Source organism: Littorina saxatilis, linkage group LG13 (genome assembly GCF_037325665.1).
Source record: "Littorina saxatilis isolate snail1 linkage group LG13, US_GU_Lsax_2.0, whole genome shotgun sequence".
NCBI lineage: Eukaryota > Metazoa > Mollusca > Gastropoda > Littorinimorpha > Littorinidae > Littorina > Littorina saxatilis.
In genome coordinates, this window is record NC_090257.1 from 23026205 (window position 1) to 23051980 (window position 25776).

General features: G+C 38.8%; 2 protein-coding genes across 2 annotated transcripts in view; one reads left to right on the forward strand and one right to left on the reverse strand.

Annotated features, from left to right (window-relative positions):
- Nucleotides 1-25776, reverse strand: part of LOC138945306 (uncharacterized) — an 87488-nt gene that overhangs the window by 27118 nt on the left and 34594 nt on the right. The gene's annotated exons all lie outside the window — the stretch shown is intronic.
- LOC138946123 (uncharacterized) lies at nucleotides 1260-1967 on the forward strand. Its single transcript, XM_070317627.1, has one exon. It carries the CDS (start codon nucleotides 1260-1262, stop codon nucleotides 1965-1967), a length of 708 nt encoding a protein of 235 aa, XP_070173728.1.

The following is a 25776-nucleotide window of genomic DNA, read 5'->3' on the forward strand; positions in this document are numbered from 1 at the left end:
CAAAGGTTATTCAGCAATTTACTTACTTGGTCATCTGCATCTATCTCCCCAGCTCCAGGAGCGCCGTCTTCTTGATTCTGGAAAATGTAAAAGAATGCTACAGTGATATAATGCTACCGTTACGTAATTCTGTCTGATCTGTTAACCTGTATGCTTAGAAAAATGTTTTAAAGCTTTCATTTTTTATTTGTTTCCCTTGTTTGTCAAACAGCATCACACCAAAGAGTGTATCCCTACGGAAAGAGGGAGCACTTCGGCCTAAAAGTGATGCCAGACCATCCCACATTCCAGCCCGCCGTCCCAGCACTGACCGAGTAAAACTTTCTCACTGGCACCACTGAAGCATTGGCAAGCAAGGCAAAAGCTGACTAATGTGCAGCTTCTAATGGTCATCATTCTGATAAGTATTGAAAAAGATTCCGTTTTTTGTCTTTTCATGGGGATGCAGATTGTACTGTTCGCCTTATTTTATCAATTATTAAATCTATAATTGAAATGTATGAATGAATGTTAGAGGAATACGGTTTGTCTGGTATCACACCAAACCAGCGCAATTTCGTGGTGGTTTTGAGCAAGAGGTTAATACTGAGAGACTGAGACAACAAAATAAAACAAGAAAAACAAACAGAACTAGACAGAGAGAGAGAGAGAGAGAGAGAAATGGACAGATAGGCAGACAGTCAGACAGACGACTGACAGAGAGAGACAGACGACCGACAGAGAGAGAGAGAGACCGACAGAGAGAGAGAGATATATATATATATATAGAGAGAGAGAGAGGGAGAGAGAGAGAATTCAATTAATTAAATTGAATATGAAATTTATTTTTGAAGTGAAATTTAATTTTGAAATGAAATTTATTTTTTTAGGATGACGGAATAAGCAAAGTATACATGGCGGTGTTTTGTGAAAGTGTTTGTGTGTATAGATCGATTCCGATGAAAATATGGGACCAATCTTCATGAAACTTAACATAAAGTCTTCCAGATGATATATCTAGACCTTTTTGTGTGTGATAAAAGAAATGTATGTGGAGAAATGGTTTGGCATTTATTTTGTTGCATCTTAAGAAAGTCGTTTCGTACCAATCTGCTCAGCTAGATGCGACAGCACAGTCCTTATTGTTTGCCTCCATTTCTGAGGGCACCCGCAAGGCATACCAACGCACTTGGCGACAGTTTCGGGAATTTCACCAGTTAAACGGCATGCAGTTTCAATTTCCAGTCGCAGAGATTGTTGTAGTCCGCTTTATAGCACATATGCACGAAAGCAAATTTGCTCCTAGCACTATTATGTCGGCAGTGTCTGCTATTGGTTTTGTGCAAAAGGTCATGGATGTTAGGGATCTTTCCAACGCTGTGTTGATTCGAAAAATGTTGCAGGGTAGCAAACAATTGAACGGCAGCCCAGACATGAGGCTACCCATCACATTGCACATTCTAGAAAAGATGGTAGAGGCCAGTCACATCGTCATTGGTAGTATGTATGCTAGGCTGATATTTCAGGCTATGTGTGCACTAGCTTTCCATGCTCTTCTGCGGGTGGGTGAGATGACATTATCTCACAACAACTGGCAGCGAGAAGATATTTCTATAGAAGAAGACGGTATGTCGATAACTTTTCGCAAGTTTAAACACAGTATGGGGGCAGTTGTCAGACATACAGTAAAACCGTGCCAGAAAGGCAGCATCTGTGCAGTTTCTTTAGTTCAACGGTATTTGCAGATGAGGAGGGGTAGTACAGGTCCTCTTTTTCTGTCGGACACTGGAGAAGCCGTTTTGCGCTCTAGTTTTTGTAAAGAGCTCAAGCCAGCGCTTCAGTTTAGTGGCTATCCAGAGGGGAGATACAACACACACAATTTTAGGATCGGCGCAGCTACACACCTAGCATCACAGGGGGCATCTGATGCACAGATACGCCTAGCGGGGCGATGGGCATCAAATGCACTTACTTCCTATTATTATTAGAATGCATAATATCTGAAATTTCAGTTTTTAGTATGGAACGGACGGTGCAATGCCGCAATCATCGGGCAAGGGTACATTTGGTGGCTTGCGCGGTGGTTGTAGTTGTTGGACTGTCCGTGTCATGCTCTGGGGCGGTACCAGCTGGGCTGGTTGGTGGCTTTTTACCGCCCTTGGGGTTAAAACACAATTTGACTTGTTATTGCATTGGTTGCATTGGTGTAGATATTTTGTGAAAAAGTTTGACAATTAACCAACCGCTGTATAGCGAGACATCTTTTACATGGTTTTTGCATTGTTGTAAATACTTTTGCCATTTTTGACTCACATGCGAAGCAAAAGTGAGTCTATGTACTCACCCGAGTCGTCCGTCCGTCCGTCCGGACGTCCGTCCGGAAAACTTTAACGTTGGATATTTCTTGGACACTATTCAGTCTATCAGTACCAAATTTGGCAAGATGGTGTATGATGACAAGGCCCCAAAAAACATACATAGCATCTTGACCTTGCTTCAAGGTCAAGGTCGCAGGGGCCATAAATGTTGCCTAAAAAACAGCTATTTTTCACATTTTTCCCATTTTCTCTGAAGTTTTTGAGATTCAATACCTCACCTATATATGATATAGGGCAAAGTAATCCCCATCTTTTGATACCAGTTTGGTTTACCTTGCTTCAAGGTCACAGGAGCTCTTCAAAGTTGGATTGTATACATATTTTGAAGTGACCTTGACCCTGAACTATGGAAGATAACTGTTTCAAACTTAAAAATTATGTGGGGCACATGTTATGCTTTCATCATGAGACACATTTGGTCACATATGATCAAGGTCAAGGTCACTTTGACCCTTATGAAATGTGACCAAAATAAGGTAGTGAACCACTAAAAGTGACCATATCTCATGGTAGAAAGAGCCAAAAAGCACCATTGTACTTCCTATGTCTTGAATTAACAGCTTTGTGTTGCATGACCTTGTATGACCTTGACCTTGGGTCAAGGTCACATGTATTTTGGTAGGAAAAATGTGTAAAGCATGTGAGTCGTATGGGCTTTGCCCTTCTTGTTCCAATAGTGCATAAATACAAGTGGAAAGACAGCCATTGTTTGTGTGTAAGGGCGGGTGTGATAAAGCAGGGTACATGTGTCCATCTATCTACTCAGTCCATGCCCGAACATTAATTTAGGTACATGATGAAAATTTATTTGTTGAAATACGTCTAAAAAAAATTGATGTGTTAAATGTATATTATTTGACTGATGATATACATCAAGATGGTGCCTTTCAATAATGCAGTCGCTGAGTGAAATCACTCGGCGACAATACCATCACCAATGTGTTTGCGTTTGTTCATAGCATGAGTGTGGAAGGCGGTTAATTCCTGGTGGAGTAGACAGGGGAGGCAGTTCCTGAACAAACCTTTAAATGTAGTAATTTTTGACACAAACCAGGGAGGAACATAAATTAATTTATGGGAGACCATAAAAGAAATTTATGTGGAGAAATGGTTTGGCATTTTTGGTTGTGTCTTAAGAAAGTCGTTTCGTACCGATCCAAAGAAAAAATGCGTAACTAAATTGAATACCCATAATGCGAAGTCACTTCCTTCCTCTACAATTAACAACAACAGACAACGCTTTGAAACAGCTCTGACATTAACCTCCACAACCCCCGCCTTCCACCCATTTGTTGTGTTCTTTCGTTCCACTGTGAACATGCCAGTGCTGCGGATTGACTGTAAGGGTACATTGAGTGGCTTACAGTTGGTCTGCAGATGAGCAAGGTACACTATGGTAGCAAGTACCTATGTGCTAATGATTGAGTTCATAAAAGGAACAAATTACAAATTTTGGTGCATGTCCTGCCAGGGTGAGCTGACACCACGGTTTGAGCTTCGGTGCTGTACCGTCATTGATTGGTCTGGAACCAAAACTTAAGCTTTAGTCCACAGATTGCTTCGGTCCACAGCCTACTTCCCTTCGCCCTGAGTGGTTTGGGTTGAGTAGCCCGCGACTGTGGCATCTGGCATCTCAGTTATCCTTTGAGTATTTTTGACATGGTTTGGCCGTATTGAACCAATAGGGAATAAGGGAGCTAATCTGTCAGCAGTTGACTACTGGTTTCTGTGTTCCTTACAATTTCTGCATTCGTGTCACAAATTTGGGCTTTTGACCGCCATTGATGTGAGAGTTGTTTTTCTCAATGTTGTTTATTTGTTGTAAATAATTGGCTTTTTACCGCCCTTGGGGTTAAAAACACAATTTGACCTGTTATTACATTGGTTGCATTGTTGTAAATATTTTGTAAGAACATTTTGACACTTAACCAACCACTGCATATCGAGTTGGAACAAGGCAGCTTTTACATGGTTTTTGCATTGTTGTAATTACTTTTGCCATTTTTCCAATAGCTGCATATACAAGTGGAAAGGCAGCCATTGTTTTTGTGTAAGGGCAGGTGTGATAAAACAGGGTACATGTGTCCATCTATCTAGTCAGCCCAACATTAATTTTGGTACATTATGAAAATTTAATTTTGGTACATGATGAAAATTTATTTGTTGAAATACGTATACAAAAAATCGATGTGTTAAATGTATATTATTTGACTGATGATATACATCAAGATGGTGCCTTTCAATAATGTAGTCGCTAAGTGAAATCACTCGGCGACAATACTATCACCAATGTGTTTGCGTTTGTTCATAGCATGAACGTGGAAGGCGGTTAATTCCTTGTGGAGTATGACAGGGGAGGCAATTCGTGAACAAACCCATAAATGTAGTAGATTCTGGCACAAACCATGGAGTAACATGAGTTAATTTATGGGAGACCATAAATATCTTTGATGACGTCCTATCCAGATTTTTATTGAGTTTTGCAGCACTGTCACACCCTTATTTTTCGATCAAATTGATTGAAGTTTGTTGATCAATCTGTGACAAAGGCTCAACTCTGGGATTACACTTCAGCTTGGAAGCAAGTTTGGTCATCAAAAATTTCAAAATTCTAATTTAATTTACGTTTTTAGCAGACCATCCAAAAATGTTTTCATCTTATTTTTTTAAAATTTCCTGATTAAAAATAACATGGACATAAGAATAAAGAAAATCGCGCTTTCCTGTTAGAGGGCTGTACAATACTAGCTTGTCACTTCAAACGATCACGTTTTGCACATGAATATGTCAGCGTTTTCAGTCTGGGTCCCGGTTATAGGAAAGCATTCTCTTCATGAAATGCAGTCTTTTCAGTATCATTCTGTGATTGACTAAATGTATTAATTTTGATCCCTGCACCTTTTTTTTTTAAGTTACAAAAAAGATGAAGGTGTCGATAGAAAAACAGATTGTCAGTTGGGGTATCTGTAATCTGAAACGTTGTTTTTGTTGTTGATTTTATTTTATCTTCTTATGTATGTACTTACCCCTGGTATACTCCTCACAGTTCCTTCACTTTCCTCACTGGCTGTTGACGAGGAAGGGAAGAACGGGTGTACCTAGAAAGACAAACATTGGCTTAGTATTATCATAGCGCAGAAGTAAGCGGTAACTTTGACAAATAAATAAGGTATGCCTGATACAAGAAAGCAAGAGTCATAACTCTTTAACACAAACACTAAACTTACTTGTCCACCTGCACACTTCCCCATTTTCCATCCTTTTAAACAAAACAAATTATTGAAAGTATAAAGAGGAGAAAAAAATGTCGAATAAGTATCAACAAAACAAAGATCCAGTTTCAAAAGGGAGCCATGGAAACTGATTATGATTTTGTGAAATATTTTAGACTACCATCTCTCTGCTCTTAATTCTCAGGTTTCAGTACTGAGTGACGCATTTCACTGCAGAAAAATCTTGTCATCATCCAAAGTGATTTAACACCCATATTAAAATTATGTGTTATTTTACTTACAATCCAATCGATAGTCAAACATTCTTACTTTTGACTTAGTCCAGACTAAGGGATTGCACTAAAGCTTTGAATTTTAAAAATTAACATTAAACTTTTTATTCATATCAAATGTTCACTTCAACACAGTCTAGAGTGGCCTCATCATATTAATTGACCCTGTCAAGACCACATACCCTGCAATACCATGGTTTAAATTAATAGAGGTGAAATGTATACATACGTCACAACATTTTACAATACAGATTTTATGTTTGTGATTCCACAAAATTCACAGAAAGCAATTTACTTACTTGGTCATCTGAATATTCCTCAGGAGCACTGTCTTCTTGAATCTGAAAAATTAAATTTAATGTTACAGTGATATCTATGATCATGCTACAATTTATTCAGTAGGAGCTGTTAACCTGTTTGTTTTAAAAACTACTTTTACATTAATTCTTGAAGCTTTTCTTTCTGATTTTGTTGTACTTGTATGTCAAACATGCAACTTCTCACACACCTACACACACACATAACACATGTTAATGTTTTGGATGGAAACATGATTTGGTAAATATTAAAATGTCAGTTATAAGAGCAAGAAAGCCATAACTAAATACCAAAAGTGTAAAAACATGTGTCCAGACAATATGGGATTGCATTACTGCTTGGATGCCTAAAACAACATTTAAGTTCTCATTCATATCAAATGTTCCCTCCAACACCGTCTGAAGTCATCATATGATAATTTAATTGAGCCTGTCAAGACCACATACCAATGAGATACCATGCATGAACAGAGGTGTAACATATAAATAGCTACGGAATATGGCTCGATGCTCGAAATGGCGCTGTGTGAGACTATCCAATCACAACCCCCAAATTCCCCCCATGTTTCAATCCCTAGTACATAAAACATAAATTTTATAAATATAAACAAGTCGCGAAAGGCGAAAATACAACATTCAGTCAAGTAGCTGTCGAACTCACAGAATGAAACTGAACGCAATGCAACGCAGCAAGACCGTATACTCGAAGCATCGTCAGTCCACCGCTCACGGCAAAGGCAGTGAAATTGACAAGGAGAGCGGGGTAGTACGTTGCGCTGAGAACGATAGCACGCTTTTCTGTACCTCTCTTCGTTTTAACTTTCTGAGCGTGTTTTCAATCCAAACATATCATATCTATATGTTTTTGGAATCAGGAACCGACAAGGAATAAGATGAAAGTGTTTTTAAATTGATTTGGACAATTTAATTTTGATAATAATTTTTATATATTTAATTTTCAGAGCTTGTTTTTAATCCAAATATAACATATTTATATGTTTTTGGAATCAGCAAATGATGGAGAATAAGATGAACGTAAATTTGGATCGTTTTATAAAAGAAATAATTTTTTTACAATTTTCATATTTTTAATGACCAAAGTCATTAATTAATTTTTAAGCCACCAAGCTGAAACGCAATACCGAAGTCCGGGCTTCATCGAACAATATTTGACCAAAATTTCAACCAATTTGGTTGAAAAATGAGGGCGTGACAGTGCCGCCTACGTCATCAAAGACATTTATCAAAAAAATGAAAAACACGTATGGGGATATCATACCCAGGAACTCTCATGTAAAATTTCATAAAGATCGGTTCAGTAGTTTGGTCTGAATCGCTCTACACACACGCACACACACACGCACATACACCACGACCCTCGTCTGGATTCCCCCCTCGATGTTAAAACATTTAGTCATAACTTGACTAAATGTAAAAAAAGGTTATTCAGCAATTTACTTACTTGGTCATCTGCATCTATTTCCCCAGGAGCACGGTCTTCTTGAATCTGGAAAATTTAAATGAATGTTACAGTGATATAATGCTACTGTTATGTATTCTATCTGAGCTGTTAACCTGTATGCTTTGTAAAATGTTCAATACAATTTTATGCATCGATTGGACATTGGATTTCCCTTCTTTGAGTCATGTGAGCAGAAGTAAGCGGTACCTTTGACAAATAAATAAGGTATGTGTGATACAAGAAAGCAAGAATCATAACTCTTTAACACAAACACTGAACTTGTCCACCGGCACGCTTCCCTATTTTACCTCCCTTTAAACGAGACAAAATATTGAAAGTATAAAAGGGAGAAAAAAATGTCGAATAAGTATAAACTAATCAACAAAACGGAAAAGGGAACCATGGCAAATTGATCGTGACATTGTGAAATACTTTGGACAACTATCTTTCTGCTCTTAATTCTTCAGTTTCAGCGCTGAGTGACGCATTTTACAACAGAAAAATCTTGTCATCATGCAAAGTGATTCAACTCATATTAAAATTATGTGTTATTTTACTTACAATCAGGTGCATTTGTTGTTTTACTTCGTTTACAAACATACCTGCGAGTACTCCTCTTGGTAGACATCAGTGGGAACTTCCTGCGTTTTCAATGAATCTGGAATTCCTAAATTTTAAATATAAAATAAAGAAAACTGTAAATCAAATAGAAGATAAAGAATACTGTAAATAAATGAAACTGCATATACTTGTAACTGTAAGTGATTCTGTATAGATATATACCAGTACATGCATACATTGATGTTACAAAAACAACTGACTGTTTGGAAAGCAGGATATGTTCTGCACTTACAAGGTTAAAGAACGCTGATGTTGATCATAAGCTTATTTTTTATTCTTATTCATTTCTCTTAATTTTGCCAAAAGAATTTGTGTTTGTATTTCAGATATTAATTGGCAGCGCTTGAAAGAACAAGAAGAGCAAACGCTCGATCGAGTCACTTTCGCAGTTCTGAATATTATATGAGGCATCAGATGGACAGGAAGAAATTGCTATTCACAACACAATGAGTCACGTTCACATAAAATTTGAGCCCGGTCACTTTTATAGTTTCCGAGAAAAGCCCAACGTTAAGTTGTGTGTTGCCGAACAGAAAAGGCTAGTTATCTCCCTTGTTTTTCTGATAACGTTCGTAAAAGGCTACAGATGTAAATACTTTGATGTAAAGAATAATCCTACAAAGTTTCAATCACATCCGATGAACTTTGTCAAAGATATAAAATGTCTAATTTTTCCTTTGACGCTGACCTGTGACCTTGAAAAAGGTCAAAGGTCAACGAAACCATCGTTAAAGTGTAGAGGTCATTGGAGGTCACGACTAAACAAAATATGAGCCCGATCGCTTTGATAGTTTCCGAGAAAAGATATAAAATGTCTAATTTTTCCTTTGACGCTGACCTGTGACCTTGAAAAAGGTCAAAGGTCAACGAACCCATCGTTAAAGTGTAGAGGTCATTGGAGGTCACGACTAAACAAAATATGAGCCCGATCGCTTTGATAGTTTCCGAGAAAAGTCCAACGTTAAGGTGGTGTCTACGGACGGCCGGCCGGACAGACTAACACTGACCGATTACATAGAGTCACTTTTTCTCAAGTGACTCAAAAATGTAAGTTATCATACAAAGTCTAGAGCAAATTATTATTTTCATGAGTCCCCAAAGCAATACATGTTGTTAATTATTTATTTTCTAGTACTGTTTGACCCCCAGAACACTCATTACAAGCTTGTATACAATTTCACCTTGTAATTGAAATTGAAGACGTCTTTTCTTGGTCATTCTTGCTACCTGGACACCATCTTGTTTAAGATAGGTTTTATAGGAGGCATGTTCAACCTGGAATAGTAAAAGTAGTTGTAGTTATGCATTGTGGTATGCTTAATAAACGCAAAAGCAATGAAACGTCGAAGTTATTTTAGCATATAGGTTTTTATGGTCTTAACAGTTAAACATGTATTACGTTATCATTAAGATTCAGGCTTTGTTAGCACTAAGCAGCTGTTTTAATCAGTCTGGTTTTCTCTTGTTTTCATCTTATGAACATTCTAAATGTTAGACTAACTTATTGTCTTGTACAGAATAACAACTGTGTGAATGGTGCTATACTGAATGAAAGAGTGTGACATGAAGTTCTTGTACATCATTGCAAAGAGTGTGAATGACGTTTTTTAGTTTAGATGTCAAGCGCTTAGAGCAAGCCTTTTTAACGAAAGTTTTTGATTTAGCGCTATATAAATGTTCTTCTTATTATTATTATTATTACTGCATAAAGTATAGCATGACGTGTTCATTCTAAAAATGACTGAGGACAGCAGTGTAAAAAGTGGCCACATGGCAGGTACCTATTGCTTTGTGTCTGCGGTGCAAAAGACAGATAAATTGATGGTAGCTAGATTTCCAAATGAACACAGTACCCGCAGATCTACTGCAGATTTACCAGGGGCAAGCTACAATCCAGGGCAGAGAAAACTGCAGCGTTGTAATCCAACTCTTCATTTGTTTTCATATCTTTAACTCTTAGTCGTATGACAATTCCAAGAATATATTATCTTGATACGCAAGCTGTCTAGGGTAGGTTAATGATTGTAGATAAGCTTTGCCATGATAATTATGCTGATGCAGTTTAAAAGTGTGTGTGTGTGTGTGTGTGAGAGGATTGCACAAGATCTCCTAGGGACAACTACACCAACAACAAATACACAGTCATTTTATCTGTTTGCCTTTTAAAAAAAAATTATACATGGAGTAGATATGATGCGTTAGTTTTAACTCTGTATGTGTGTGTGACGGAGTGATTGAGTTTGTGTTTCTGTTTGTCGATTCCTTACGGGAGCCTTGAAGGCTTTGCCTCTTGTTTCACTTCGTCTGGGTATGTCACTGTTCTCTTCTTTGAGGAAATGGTTGTATTCCTTTTGTCTGATGTCCCATGTTTGATCCTAAAAAGAGAAATTATATCAGAGATGGGTAATTTTTGTATCACATTGAACAACCAGGCTATACACTCATGGCATTGAGGAAGTAGGGTCCTTTACTTTTAACTATTCATTGTTGCGAGAGTATATATTGTCGCTGTAATTCACAAACCTTCTATTTCAAGTTTTGCTGTATTGAGAAAAACGAAAAGACACAAAAAATTCACTGCAGCAAATGTATGTATATATATCTAACTTAAATTCATTCTTTAGAACAGTACAAGAGCTGTTGAAATGTGTGTTAATGTCATTTGATATTGATATTCATTACAACTGAAAAATATTGAGAAATAGGATCTTTCTATCTAAAGGAGTCATCCAGAATTAGAAAATATAATTTTGTCACCTAATATTCAGTGATATTCTATGATTTAATATCATCAAAATAATTTTTTTTTGTAAACTAGAATTACATAACAGAAAAAAAAATAGTGAAACAGTCTTAGACATATTTTTAAATCATTAAAAAGAAAAATCGTGTTGTTAGTTATCTGATAAGTGATACATATAACTATAAAAGATCTGATCTTGAAACTGTGCACAGAATCCTCAACTATTTTTTCTTTTAAACACAACCAAAACCGGTATGATCTGTATAATGTACGATTAGGCTCTGTGTGTGTAGAATGAACTTGCACAACCCCGAACGTCAGCGAATGAGTGTCCAAGTTTTGCAGGTGTCTGCTTACAAAGGGTGCAATTGTCAACCTTGGTCGAGTCCTATAACTCCTTGATTCCCTTTCAAGTCTTTGAAACTTAAACAAAAACAACAACAACAACAAAACAAAAACAAATACAAAACCTTACCATTAAGAAGCTTGCCTTCCTGGTTCCCTCTTTTGTAAGTACCTCACCAGAAGCACCTATTTAAATAAAAAATAATGTCCAGGTTTAGGTCATTATAAAATGCAACAAAGTATTTGTTAACGGGTCCTGCAGCTTGTGTGTGTGCCGTGTCGGTGCCAGTGTGTCAGTGTCACATTGTGTGTCACTGAGTGTGTGTGTGCCAGTGTGTGTGTGTGTACACACATCGGAGTACGCGCGCACGGGAAATTGAAGTCAGTTTTGGTTACAATATTCAGTAACAGCGAGTTAGGAAAGCCAAGTCAACGAATCTGGACTTTAATGCACACTATTAAACTGACAATGTTTAAAAAAAAAAAAAATTATTATCATTCAGTGGTAGTGGAACAGATTGTGATGCTACTGCTCTCTCTCTTTCTCTCAGTCTATCTCTCTCTCTCAGTCAGTCAAAACAACTGAATGATTGCTCTCTCTGTCTCTTTCTCTCAGCCTCCGGCTCTCTTTCAGTCTATCAGTCTCTAGTCTCTCTCTCGCTGCGTCTCTCGGTCTCCCCCTCTGTCTACTAATATGTCTGTCTGTCTATCTATCTCTCTTTCTCCGTCTGTCTGTCTCTTTCTCCGTCTGTCTCTCTGTGTAGGGGAGACCGGGGCTAGTCCGCCCCCGGGGCACATCCGTCTTTGTCTGTTTATTCTTACATTTACCACCTTTTAGTCATTCACACCATGTGAGAGTAGTGTCCCTTCTTCCCGCCATATCCTGCAGAAGTTCAGAGGCTGCCCGCCCATATATCGTGAGTATACAGATCACAAAAAGTGTTTTTCTTCATTTTTGTAACATGAATTGAGTTGACTTAAGATTTGATGCATTACCTCTGAGAACAAATACTTAGTCTTGGTGTCGAGTGAAAGTGCGTTAATTAAGGTCGAGTTCTGACAAAAGTTTTGCTTCTTCCTTCCCATGTTGTGCTCGCTATCTGGCACTAGAGTTGCCTGCCCGCGCGGGGGCAAGTCCGCCTATTTATCATGGGGCCTGTTCGCCGTGAGCAGTATGTACAACAAATGTTCATGCGCACATAAAAACTGTCTGCACATTGATATCAGCTACACTCATTTGTCTTGATGTAAAATAAACAAGAAGGGCAAAGCCCATACGACTCACATGCTTTACACATTTTTCCTACCAAAATACATGTGACCGTGACCCAAGGTCAAGGTCATCCAAGGTCATGCAACACAAAGCTGTTAATTCAAGACATAGGAAGTACAATGGTGCTTTTTGGCTCTTTCTACCATGAGATATGGTCACTTTTAGTGGTTCACTACCTTATTTTGGTCACATTTCATAAGGGTCAAAGTGACCTTGACCTTGATCATATGTGACCAAATGTGTCTCATGATGAAAGCATAACATGTGCCCCACATAATTTTTAAGTTTGAAACAGTTATCTTCCATAGTTCAGGGTCAAGGTCACTTCAAAATATGTATACAATCCAACTTTGAAGAGCTCCTGTGACCTTGACCTTGAAGCAAGGAAAACCAAACTGGTATCAAAAGATGGGGCTTACTTTGCCCTATATCATATATATAGGTGAGGTATTGAATCTCAAAAACTTCAGAGAAAATGGGAAAAATGGGAAAAATAGCTGTTTTTTAGGCAACATTTATGGCCCCTGCGACCTTGACCTTGAAGCAAGGTCAAGATGCTATGTATGTTTTTTGGGGCCTTGTCATCATACACCATCTTGCCAAATTTGGTACTGATAGACTGAATAGTGTCCAAGAAATATCCAACGTTAAAGTTTTCCGGACGGACGGACGGACGTCCGGACGGACGGACGGACGACTCGGGTGAGTACATAGACTCACTTTTGCTTCGCATGTGAGTCAAAAATCAGCCTTCTAGTTCATCAAACTCGCCAGTTTATGCTACCAAAAGCATAAAAGTAGGCGGACTAGCCCCGGTCTCCTCGCCAGTCTGCTACCAAAAGCATAAAACGGTAGGCGGACTAGCCCCGGTCTCCCCTAACGTAATTTTGTGTTACATTCTTTCGTATTTTGTCATTGGCATTTTTTAACCTAAATATTGAAGAGAATTAAAAAAGCTTTCCCACTAAAGCTTGCCGCACTACTAGTCCTGTACCTACTATGGATGAGAGCGGCTGACTTGCCCCACCCTGTAGGTGGATTACCCCGACTTGGGGCAAGTTCGCCTACGTTAGGGTAGGTCTACTTAAAGCAGTATGTACAACAAAATGTTCATGCGCACATAAAAACTGTCTGCACATTGATATCAGCTACACATTTGTCTTGATGTAAAACATGATAAAAAAAATCAGTCTTCTAGTTCATCAAACTCTCCAGTTATGCTACCAAAAGCATAAACGTAGGCGGACTAGCACCGGTCTCCCCTACTGTGTACTGTGTGTGTGTTTATTTGTGTCACAGTGTGTTATTGTGTGTCAGTGTGTGTGTGTCAGTGTCTGTGACCAGTAGTACGTGTGTGCAGGGCCGGACTAGGCTAAGAGGAGGGGGGGGGGGGGGTTGCCAGTGGTGGTCCAGGGGGAACATCCCCCTGGCGGGGTCAAGGGGCAGAGCCCCTTGTGGGTGGGTAGGTCATATTCTGATGGGTAGGTCATATTCTGAGATAGGCCTACTAAATGGTCGCTCCTTGCATGAAACGGCATAAAATAAACAATAATAAAAAATGTTTTAAATAAGTGATGTACATGTAGGGGGAGGGGGGGGGGGTGCGCAACCCCCATAACCCCCCCGGTAGTCCGGCCCTGGTGTGTGTGTGTGCATGTGTGACTGATGTATCTGACGAGGTGCGCACGTCATCACAACAGAAGGAATGCCATTCACACGGGCCATTCATGAACCGGTTGATGACGCGACTTCACGGACCAATCGTATTGTCACAAGAGTTATTTGCGTCATCGGCACCGCGGCGCGAAAATTTGGGCCTTGTGTCTTCTGCTTCGCCAAGAGCCCCGCAGAGCGAAACTATAACATTGCCAGTACCAAAAAATACGTTGCACGTTTCTCGCAAAAAGGTAAGATAGTTTGATGAAAAGATTTATGTTTAGTTGATATGGACGTTAAGAAGTATTTTTGGAAAAAAATATTGATAGTTCAGACTAAGTCTTACGGCACATTTTCAGTAATCGAAAAGGTGAAAATCTCATCGGTAGGATTTAGATACCCAGTTTTTGAGTGGGTATCTAAATCGGACCACCACTGACGCAGAGAAAAAATCAGAATGACCGCTCACTCCCTCAGTACATCAAAAGCATTTATCGTTCCTATGTTTCTGACTCTTGAAAAAAGCGTATGAACACGGAAAGGTATCGGACAATGTATTTATACGTAATGTCCAGTGAAGTAAAAGCAACCACTCCATCCACTTCATCATAACAGGTGCGCTGTTTCCTTGCTAAATGGATCGAGTGCGTGGATGGGTGCTTGTCAGTGTGTGCTTCATGCGTTTAAACAATAGTCGGAGTGTTTGTTTTGTTCGGCAACGGAAGTCACGAAGAGTGTGTGTGTGTCAGTGTGTGTGTGCCCTGGTATGTGTGTGTGTGTGTGTGCTTGCGGCGTCTGTGTGTGTGTCAGAGCCTGTGTGTAACTGTGTGTGAACCGGTGTGCGTGCCGGGTGTGTGTGCGTGTGTCTGTTAGTCTTAGAAATAAGCAGTGTTCTATCCATATTAAACACTACAGAGAACCAACTGCCTGCATTCCTGGGACTGAGAGGCTATTCTTGGGAAGGGGGGGGGGGGGGGGGGGTGTAAACAGTCTTGGAGGTTGCTTATAAGGTACTTAGCAGTATTTACCAATACCAGTCAAAAATTAAATAGCACTGGCAGTACCGACACAGATACATATCAGAATTGCGTACGGAAAACTTTAAAAAAAAAACATAGTATTAAAAGACTGAACCTATAACGATGTAAAGTTCTTCTACAAGTCTTTACGGTATGTCTCCATGTTTCAAAGACTTACAGTCTAACCCTTACCCTTCCCACCACTGCCAGACTGACAAGACATATTTTCTGAACTGTACGATTTAGAGCCTGGAGAATAAAATAATGATCTCAATCGGTCTGAATTAGATACCCTATTAACAGTTTCGAAAAATGATATTAAAAACTATTACTTACCGTGCATATCACAATCGTCTTGACCAGTGTTTTCCTTTTCCGGATTGCTTTGCGGGCTGATGTTTTCCATCTTTACAAGTGTAGGCCTATTCCCTCACTTGGCAATTGAAAATAATGCTGATGCAAGTCTTCGACCAAATTTTTGACCGGCGCTAAAGTTGCAGACGACAATGACGTGGCCGCGACAGTGTGCGCATGTCTGCCTCTATGATTAATTAGTATTGCTCAAGGTCACTTGATTCCGACGTCATAGCAGTGACGGCATCCTTTGATTTGTGTCGTAATTGCATTCGACCAAAAGTCATTTTCATTTTTCCCGGTCTTTTCTCCACTTCCATGACCATTCGATGATTCGGTTCGGACTTCCATAGCCGGCACGACGTTAACTTCTTAAACTATACACTTGCTGCTGGTGAGTTTTTGTGTCGTTTAATAATTTAATTTGCTGAATAAAAAATAGTTTAATGTTTAAGATTCTTTTTGTCGTTTAATAGTTAGGCCTATTAGTCATGTTGTTTGATTTGATAGTTTTAGCAATTTTTTTCATATGAAATTTGAATTTGCACTTCAACTTCAGGGGAAAACTGTACAAACCTGAAGCTATGCAAAGACTAAAAGTAAAAGACTAAAAGTTACCCAGTAGGTCTAGCAGTTGGTAATCTAGTGCCATGGTTTTTAACTTGTTCTGGTGCTATTTGAGTCAATCTACCATGCACGTACAAGCCGTTTTTAACTGAACCCGAGATTGATTCTTATTAGTTTTGGTGACTTATCCAAAAACAAAGAGACTACCAACGTTCCAATTTTAACTTAACATGGAATAAAAAAAACAAGAAAGGAAAGTTGTTGGAACGTTTGTTATTGAAAAAAACCTGTACATTTACAAGTTTCTATCGCCTGCTTCGAATGAATCATTCATTCGCTTGCGGCTGTGCACTTAAAAGACCGTTGGGTCGATATATTTGTGAATGTAACGTGTGGGTTTTTTTTTTTATCAATAACAAACGTTCCAGCAACTTACCTTTTTTGTTTGTTTGATTTTGATGACTTGTGATTCATTGTCTTTGAAAATGTTTACCACTTAAAAAAAAAAGAAGTTTTTTTGTCTACAGTTCTTTTTTACCACTTTTTCTTCTTCGAAGACATCCTTTTCAAACCATCAGTATGGAGAAAACTAAAACGGTGAGGAAAAATATATCCATTTTTGTTTATTTTATTTCATCGAACGCAGAAGAAGAAGAAGAAGTTTATTTGATTTATCTTTTTTTGTTTCACTTGACATTTCGTGACCACCAGCATGTTTTCCCAATACAAAGTCTAGATATGTTTTATTATTTCTAATCTTGTAATATTGAGATAACAAATATTGAGATATAATATTTGTTTTCATTGATTTACTCATTCTCACTTTGATAAATGAAGATAACTAATAACATTATAGCTGGTAAAATGTATTATCTTTGCAGACCCCCCCCCCCCCCCCAAAAAAAAAAAAAAAAAAAAAAAAAAAAACACACACACACGCTCACACCACCCCACCACCCCCAAACACACACACACGCTCACCCCCCACCTCCATATTACATTATATCAGCACTTCGCCCTTCTTCATCACATCAGTATCGTTTTCGACTTCGTTTCACGGCTGCGGGGGCGTCAGTTACCGCGCGGGCGGCCACCGGCTACGACTGCCGCGTACGAGCGCGACTAAATAGTGGTTCAGAATAACTTACAATGACGGGACACATCTATGAATATGAGTACACAAAAAATGACTCTTTTCGGAAACAAAATATGTTTTGAAATTAACAACGTCAGTAACTTTTCACTGACTTACAAGACTTTAACTGAACAACACTGAGGCCCGGTACACTGATTTAATCGACACTGACAAGCCGCTGTTCAGTATTGAATCTGTCACAATCGTTGTTACTCCTTTTTTTGTTGTTCGGCCCTGTTCATATGCGTGTTATATATATATATATATATGACTGTCACGGCCAGCCCTGCATGACGATGTTGGATTTGTCAAAATATCTTCACGTACTGCATGAAAAGGTAAGCGAAAGTATGGAAGCACTCACGGTTAGAAACTGATAAACTCGAAGCTGAGTGTCAGAAATATGTTGTCCGCTAGCGTTCGCAGTTGCATCAGTTCAGACAGCCTCTTAAAGCCAAACGTAAAAAAGAATAGGCCTAACTAATAAAAAAAAATGTGTGTATTTGATTTTGGGACGACGCCAGTTTGCTCACACAATCACTGAGTAGCCGCAGTATTAGGGAGAGTTTAAATATTTGTCACTGTTAACCTCATCAATGACAATGCCTTTATTTTCTTTTGATAACAGAATTTGTGTGAAAACAGTGTTATTCCGACAGCTCTTTATCAAACTTTATGTAGTCATTAATTTTGACTTTTCATTTCTTTTGTTTTACGTGGAGCCGGAGCAGACGACTCATTCAAATACGAAAATATTCTAAGAAACAATATCTACCAGTACCAGCTTACTTTCTAAATTACATTTTAATTTGTTTTTCTTATCAATCAATCAATCAATCAATGACGCTTATATCGCGCATATTCCGTGGGTACAGTTCTAGGCGCTCTGCAGTGATGCCGTGTGAGATGAAATTTTATACGGCCAGTAGATTGCAGCCATTTCGGCGCATATTTACCTTTCACGGCCTATTATTCCAAGTCACACGGGTATAGGTAGACAATTATTAACTGTGCCTAAGCAATTTTGCCAGGAAAGACCCTTTTGTCAATCGTGGGATCTTTAACGTGCACACCCAATGTAGTGTACACGGGGGGAGGGTTCGGACACCGAAGAGAGTCTGCACACAAAGTTGACTCTGAAATAAATTTCCGCCGAACCTGGGATCGAACTCACGCTGACAGCGGCCAACTGAATACAAATCCAGCGCGCTACCAACTGAGCTATATCCCATAAATGCCTTTATTTTTTGTGTGACATTAGAACTTGTGTAAAATCAGTGTTTTTCTGTCGGCTCTTTATGTAATTATTTATTTTGAACTTTCATTTCTTTTGTTTTACTTGGAGCAGACGACTCAATCAAATACGAAAATATTCAGCGAAACCAGCTCTGCAAACTTCTTTCTAAAGCAAATCTATAGATGAAAACAGTTTTCATTGGATTGACCTAACCAAGTGGTCCTCAAGCAAGCCAATCACAGAGCAGCTTACAAACAAACATGGCGTTTAAATCAAACTTACAATGCTTCTTACTCTTTACTCTGCGTTGTGCGTAGCTAAGTAGATATTGTAGCATTGAAAACGCCAGGTATTCATCAAATGACAAAGATAAACAAACCCAAAGAAGGACGAGTAGGAAAGGACATTGCAAGAGGAGCTTCTCAGACCCAGAATTAGCCTGAATCTTCAGCTGTAATGAAGCGATTGAAACTGAAAGTAACTCCACTGAATCGGTGATCGATCAGCTGAGACATGTGATGCAACAGTAACACTGCACTCAAAAGGTGAGGAAGTCTTGGAATTTGATAAAGATAGTGACTTGACTGGATTTTGATTCATCGACTGGTGTTTTTATTTTTTATTGAGTGGCTCGGCAGATCCATTAGGCAAAAAAAAAAAGTTGTAATGTTTCTGGTAACATGGCTACAAAAAATAGGGTAGGTAGGTAGGGATTTTTTTTAATTTATTTATTTCTTTTTTTGTCAGGGTAGAAAATAACTATACAGTGTCAGTGACGCAAAGAGACTGGACTTGGTAATCTTGAACTTAAAGCGTGTTAAAATTAAATTCATAGCTCAGAATCCAGTGAAATTCTTTACTTATTTTTGATACAAGTCCATGTAAGCAAGCCAAAGAACATTTCTTGTGAAATTAATTGACGGATTGAGCTTCAAACTTAAGCATAATTAATTAATTTGGTTGTTCAATCAACAAAAATGCACTGAAAATGGCGTACGTTGTCAACCATGGGACATCATTTACACGAAAGCGTTGTCTCCCTTGTCTGATCATACGGATAATTCCTTCTTTGATCCATGTAAACAAAATACATTTGTACAGTTCATCGGAGTTCATTCCGTAACTTCAAAGGGATCTAAAAATGACTTGTTATGATTACAAGTGCAGGTTCTACAAATTTGGAGACTTAAATGCCTCTGAATTCTGAGCTATGAATTTAACATGCTAAAGTTCAAGATTACCCTGGACTTACTATACAAAGAGAAAGACAACACATTACAAAACAAATGAGGCAAAAGTGATGCGGGGTTATCCCCCCTTGTGTCGTCTGCGGTCTGTTACTTTTTTTTGGACGCTTTTTTTTTGTTGATTTTTTTTACAAATGCAATAAAAAAAAAAGTCTAGGGTCGGCGGGAAAAAACTAGGTAGAAACATACAACTTTTTTGTGTGTGGCCTAAGCTCAGTTGGTAATCTTGAACTTTAGGGTGTTAAATTCATAGCTCAGAATCCAGTGACATTCTTTGCTTTTTTTTATTTATTTTATGCTGCTTGTTATCGCGCGCATAGTTTGATACAAGTCCATGTAAGCAAGCCAAATAACATTTGTCGTGAAATTAATTGACGGATTTAGCTCCAAACTTAAGCCTAATTAATTAATTTGGTTGTTCAATCGACGAAAATGCACTGAAAATGGTGTACGTTGTCAACCATGGGACATCATTTACACGAAAGAGTTGTCTCCCTTGTCCGCTCACATGTTATGGATAATTCCTTCTTTGGCCCATGTAAACGAAATGCATTCGTACAGTTCATCGGAGTTCATTCCGTAACTTCAAAGGGATCTAAACTGACTTGTTATGATTACAAGTGCAGTTCTACAAATTTGGAGACGCCTCTGAATTATGAGCTATGAATTTAACACGCTAAAGTTCAAGATTACCCTACTTGCTCCCAAACTCTAATTGAAGCACTCTGTCGCTTCACTCCGTCGGGCGTCAATCCACGATGACGACCTCGAAGTTTCAAATGGAAGCATGTTAATGTCTAATTATTTCAGCTTTTAAGTTTAACCTTCAGACCGTGCTTCGTGGGTCGTGGACAACCCAGAGCCTCACAAACTCTGAAAGTATTTGGAGTTTTTAATTGAGACTTCATGTAATCTCCAATCACCATACGACCTTCCCATTGCCCAACTGTTCAAAGATTATCTGTGTAAACAAACAAATAAACCATGATGTAATTTGAACTACACAGTCCGGATGATTTGGGTCGTAGAATGTGGAATTACGTAAGGAATTTTACATTGTTTATCCTTATACGGATTGCGTGGGTCGTGTACGACCCATACTCTGCAAAGAGGCGGCAAAATGTTTATCCCTATTCGGCTGGCGTGTACGACCCATACTTTTTTACCTTTAACCATAATCTTCTGTGGAAAGTATGGGTCTTATACGACCCACATCATCCGGACTACGTATTCCAAAGATTGATCCGTTGAAGGTTAACACGGTCTTCATTATAAGATGAAAGTTTTGGATTTTTCATACAGGTTTTTTTGTCAGTAAATGCTGTCATTGTTAAGCAGTATTCACATTTTTGGCTCACGTAAGTGTTGCCTATGCTTACTGTGGACTGGGTGGCCGAGTGGTAACGCACTTGCGCTCGGAAGCGAGAGGTTGCGAGTTCGACCCTGGGTCAGTGCGTTAGCAATTTTCTCCCCCCTTTCGTAACCTAGGTGGTGGGTTCAAGTGCTAGTCTTTCGGATGAGACGAAAAACCGAGGTCCCTTCGTGTACACTACATTGGGGTGTGCACGTTAAAGATCCCACAATTGACAAAAGGGTCTTTCCTGGCAAAATTGTATAGGCATAGATAAAAATGTCCACCAAAATACCCGTGTGACTTGGAATAATAGGCCGTGAAAAGTAGGATATGCACCGAAATGGCTGCGATCTGCTGGCCGATATGAATGCGTGACGTATTGTGTAAAAAAAAAATCCATCTCACACGGCATAAATAAATCCCTGCGCCTTGAATATGTGCGCTATAAATTGCATTAAAAAAAACTTAGCACTGTACCCACGGAATACGCGCGATATAAGCCTCATATTGATTGACTGTGTGTGTGTATATATAAAAATATGTGTGATGGAGTGATTGAGTTTGTGTTACTTGTCGATTTCTTACGTGAGCCTTGAAGGCTTCGCGTCTTGTTTGAATTTGGAATGTTAAAACTTTGTCTATGTTCTCAAAGCTACATGATCAGTTTAATTTATTTTGCAGTGTACACAATCACAGCCTTCATCGTTATGGTCATCACATGAAAACTCCAATTCCTTATCCTTTGCCATGGTTACTGAGGTAACATCTTTTTATTCTTATTTTGATAAGTTAGTCTTAGAAATAAGCAGTGTTCTATCCAAATGACCCGTCCATCAATGGACAAATTAAACACTACAGAGAACCAACTGCCTGCATTCCTGGGACTGAGAGCTATTCTTGGGGGGGGGGGGGGGGGGGGGGGTAAACAGGTGTTGGAGGTTGCTTATAAGTATAAGGTACTTAGCAGTATTTATCAATACCAGTCAAAATTTAAATAGCACTGGCAAGGACCTCCGTGCAGTGGTGGGAAGGTTTGTAAGAAGGGTTAGTTATAAGCCTTTGAAACATGGAGACTTACCGTAAAAACTTGTAGAAGAACATTACATCGTTATAGGTTCAGTCTTTCAATACTACGTTTAAAAAAAAAAGTTGTTAAGTTTCTTAGTTTACTTGCGTTTGATGTTAAAAATGGGTTGACTGTTGTCAAATTTCAGGGTCACGGCAAACGGGTTGGGATCATAAAATCATTGGATGGGAGGAGTTTGTGGTTTTGAATGATTGTATTTCATGCACTATGATTTCAAGATACTTATATTATTTATATTCGTTGTTGTTCCAGTGAAGGTTTTCTGTACCAGGACTGAAGTGAAGGGGACGATATTTTTGCCAAGCAGTTATATCAACTGTGCTTCATCTGGAAAGACTCACCCCTTCATATTTTACTCACCCGATCAAGCATGATATTTGCAAGATGACGCATGCAGGACTGGCTATTGACTTTACCATAAAGAGGCCCATTTTTTTAATTTTTTTATTTAAATGAACAATCAGGAGAATGTTTTGGTTTCGTAGTCCAAAACAAAAATGACGCTTTCTTGTCAATTGTTAATATACTTTAAGGGCAGGAGCTACCATAAAATACGCCGTTTTTCTCTTCAAGTCATTTGACCACACCATTCATGAAACTGAACTGTTTGTGTTAACATTTGGTGTGCATTTGTTTGAATGTATGTAGAATAATAATATTTGATACAAAAAAGAAATCGCTTTTAGATTGACTTAGTAAACATGATTAAATGAAAAATAAGCAATGCGATGAATCAAAACATGTTACAGTGGAACCCGCTTTAAAGACCTTACAAAATCTGAGAAAATCAGGTCTTAAAAAGGGAGTCTTAAAATGGAGGTAAATTTACAGAGCTTATGAAATGAAAATCTAAAAATGCAAGGTCTTAAAAAGGAGGAAGTCTTAAACTGGGGGGTCTTAACCCTACCCTTAGGCTGGTTGTCGCGACATATGTCGCGATACTTTACGTATACTGTCACCTGGTTGTCACGACACATGTCGCGCTACTGGCTCAGTCTGTTTGGTCGGTTCCGATTACCTCCCATGGATGCGAAAACCTATATGACCGTTTTTGGCTCAAGTAAGTGTAGCCTATGCGATGCTAACTTTTGTCTGTCTGTGCGTGTGTGTGTGTGTGTGTGGTAGAAACTTTCACGCGAAGGAATTACTGAAAGTCTCGGTCATTGTTATTTTGAGCGGGCCGAGACTAGTTGGAAGTCGTGTCCCTGCAAGTAGGCTACATGCAAACAGACAGATCTAGATCTAGTGTGTGTGTGTGTATGTGTGACGGAGTGATTGAGTTTGTGTTACTGTTTGTCGATTTCTTACGTGAGCCTTGAAGGCTTCGCCTCTTGTTTTCTACATTGTCATTATCATGTGATTACAGGCACTTGTGGATGTGAAGCAAAATGTTTTGTTTAAAATGCTAAAACATATTATTCTTGTGGTTTTTATAGCTTTTTAAAAAGGCATGATCTATTTTTTTGCTATCAGGAGAGGCCCCAAAATGGCCTTTGTAATTCTAACATTCATTTTCCGTCAGGGGGGCTTTGCCCCCCTGAACCCCCCAACGGGGCGTTGCCCCTGGACCCCGGCTTAGTTTCCTACTTTTTGAACATTTGCTGGTCTCATGCCTGTGTAACATGTGTTACAGAATTGCACCAGTGTAAGGGTTAACAGTTATATTTTTGGTGCAGTTCACGGATGACAAGATAATTTCAAAAATATTCATCAAAATGATTTGAACTTTTGCAGAAATGCTTTAGATGTATTCTCAAAGTTGTTTTGTTCGAACGCATGAGCTATACAAAAAACAGTTACACTTAAAGTGATAAAAATGTTGACTTTGTGGGTACACAATTTATGAAAACTGGAAAATGTGTATCTCTTTAACTTTTCCCCCTATAGAGCTTATCTGTTCGAATGAATCATCTATCAGCATGTCTTAAACATTTGTGCACAAGTTCAAATCATTCTGATGAATAGTTTTGAAATTATCTTGTCATCTGTGAACTAACATGTTTTGATTCAACGTTTTCCTTTAATAATTTTTTACTAAATTCAATCTAAGAGCAAATTTTTGGGGACCATATGTTATCATTCTGCATACATTAAAGCAAATGCACACCACATTTTAACACAAACAGTTCAGTTTCATGAATGTTGTGGTCAAATGAATGAAAGAGAAAAAACGGTGTATTTTATTGTAGCTCCTGCCTTTATTCAAGGTCATGACGGGCGCTGTGGCGGGGTGGTAAGACGTCGGCCTCGTAATCGGAAGGTCGAGGGTTCGAATCCCGGCCGCGGCCGCCTGGTGGGTTAAGAGTGGAGATTTTTCCGATCTCCCAGGTCAACTTGTGTGCACCTGCTAGTGACTTATCCCCCTTCGTGTGTACACGCAACCACAAGACCAAGTGCGCACGGAAAAGATCCTGTAATCCATGTCAGAGTTCGGTGGGTTATGGAAACACGAAAATACCCAGCATGCTTCCTCCGAAAGCGGCGTGTGGCTGCCTAAATGGCGGGGTAAAACGGTCATACACGTAAAATTCCACTCGTGTAAAAACACGAGTGTACATGGGAGTTTCAGCCCACGAACGCAGAAGAAGAAGATCCAAGGTCAAAGTATGGTTTAGGTTTTGTTACAAAATGGACAACCTTTTCTTTAACATATTTTGAGGCTTGACTTGGGCTGACTGACCTCCATATGACAAGTTTTTAAAAATTAGATGAAGCATTAACCACACATCCCATTGGTTTTTTCAATGTCATGCGATGGGAACTAACAACTAACTCTGATAATTTAATGTTATGCAGCGTGCGGTCAATGTGATACCTTTTTCTTTTTAAAAAATGTTCATCAACGCCACGCTTTACCTTCAAGTATTTTGCTGATCAAATTTCAAGCCCATTGTGGGTTGGAATTACGGCCACAAAGAAGGAAATGATAATTTTGTTGAATGTTAATATAGCAGGCCTGGGAAGGATACACCTTTCGTGGTAAATACGACAAAGTCCTTTTCTATAAAAATGCTTAAAATGCAACATTTTTCCCGTCAGTAATCCCAAACCACTTTTACTCATTCCCAGGCCTGATATAGCCAGCCACAACAGTAGATAATTTGTTAAGTAATTATGTTTGTCCTACATACATATCCGAGATACCACTCATGATATTACAATATGTATCGATTGGAGATTGGATTTCCCTTCTTTGAGTCATGTGACGTCAGAGGCCTACAAAACTTTATAATTGGGCGTTTCAGGTTGACCGAAACTTTAAAGGAACTACAAAACACACGTCATGTGTTTGATTGCATGTGTGTGTGCTGTTCAATGTCAAAACAACAACAAAGTGAGTACATGACGTGTGTTTTGTAGTTCCTTTGAAGTTTCGGTCAACCTGAAACGCCCAAATATGAAGCTTATGTGTTTGATTGCATGTGTGTGTGCCCGGGCTCGTTCAATCGTCAAAACAACAACAAAGTCATAGTACCTGAAAGGAATTCGATCGATAC

Excerpts from the sequence above, each read along its gene's own strand:
- LOC138946123 (XM_070317627.1), top strand. The coding sequence starts at position 1,260 with ATGCACGAAAGCAAATTTGCTCCTAGCACTATTATGTCGGCAGTGTCT.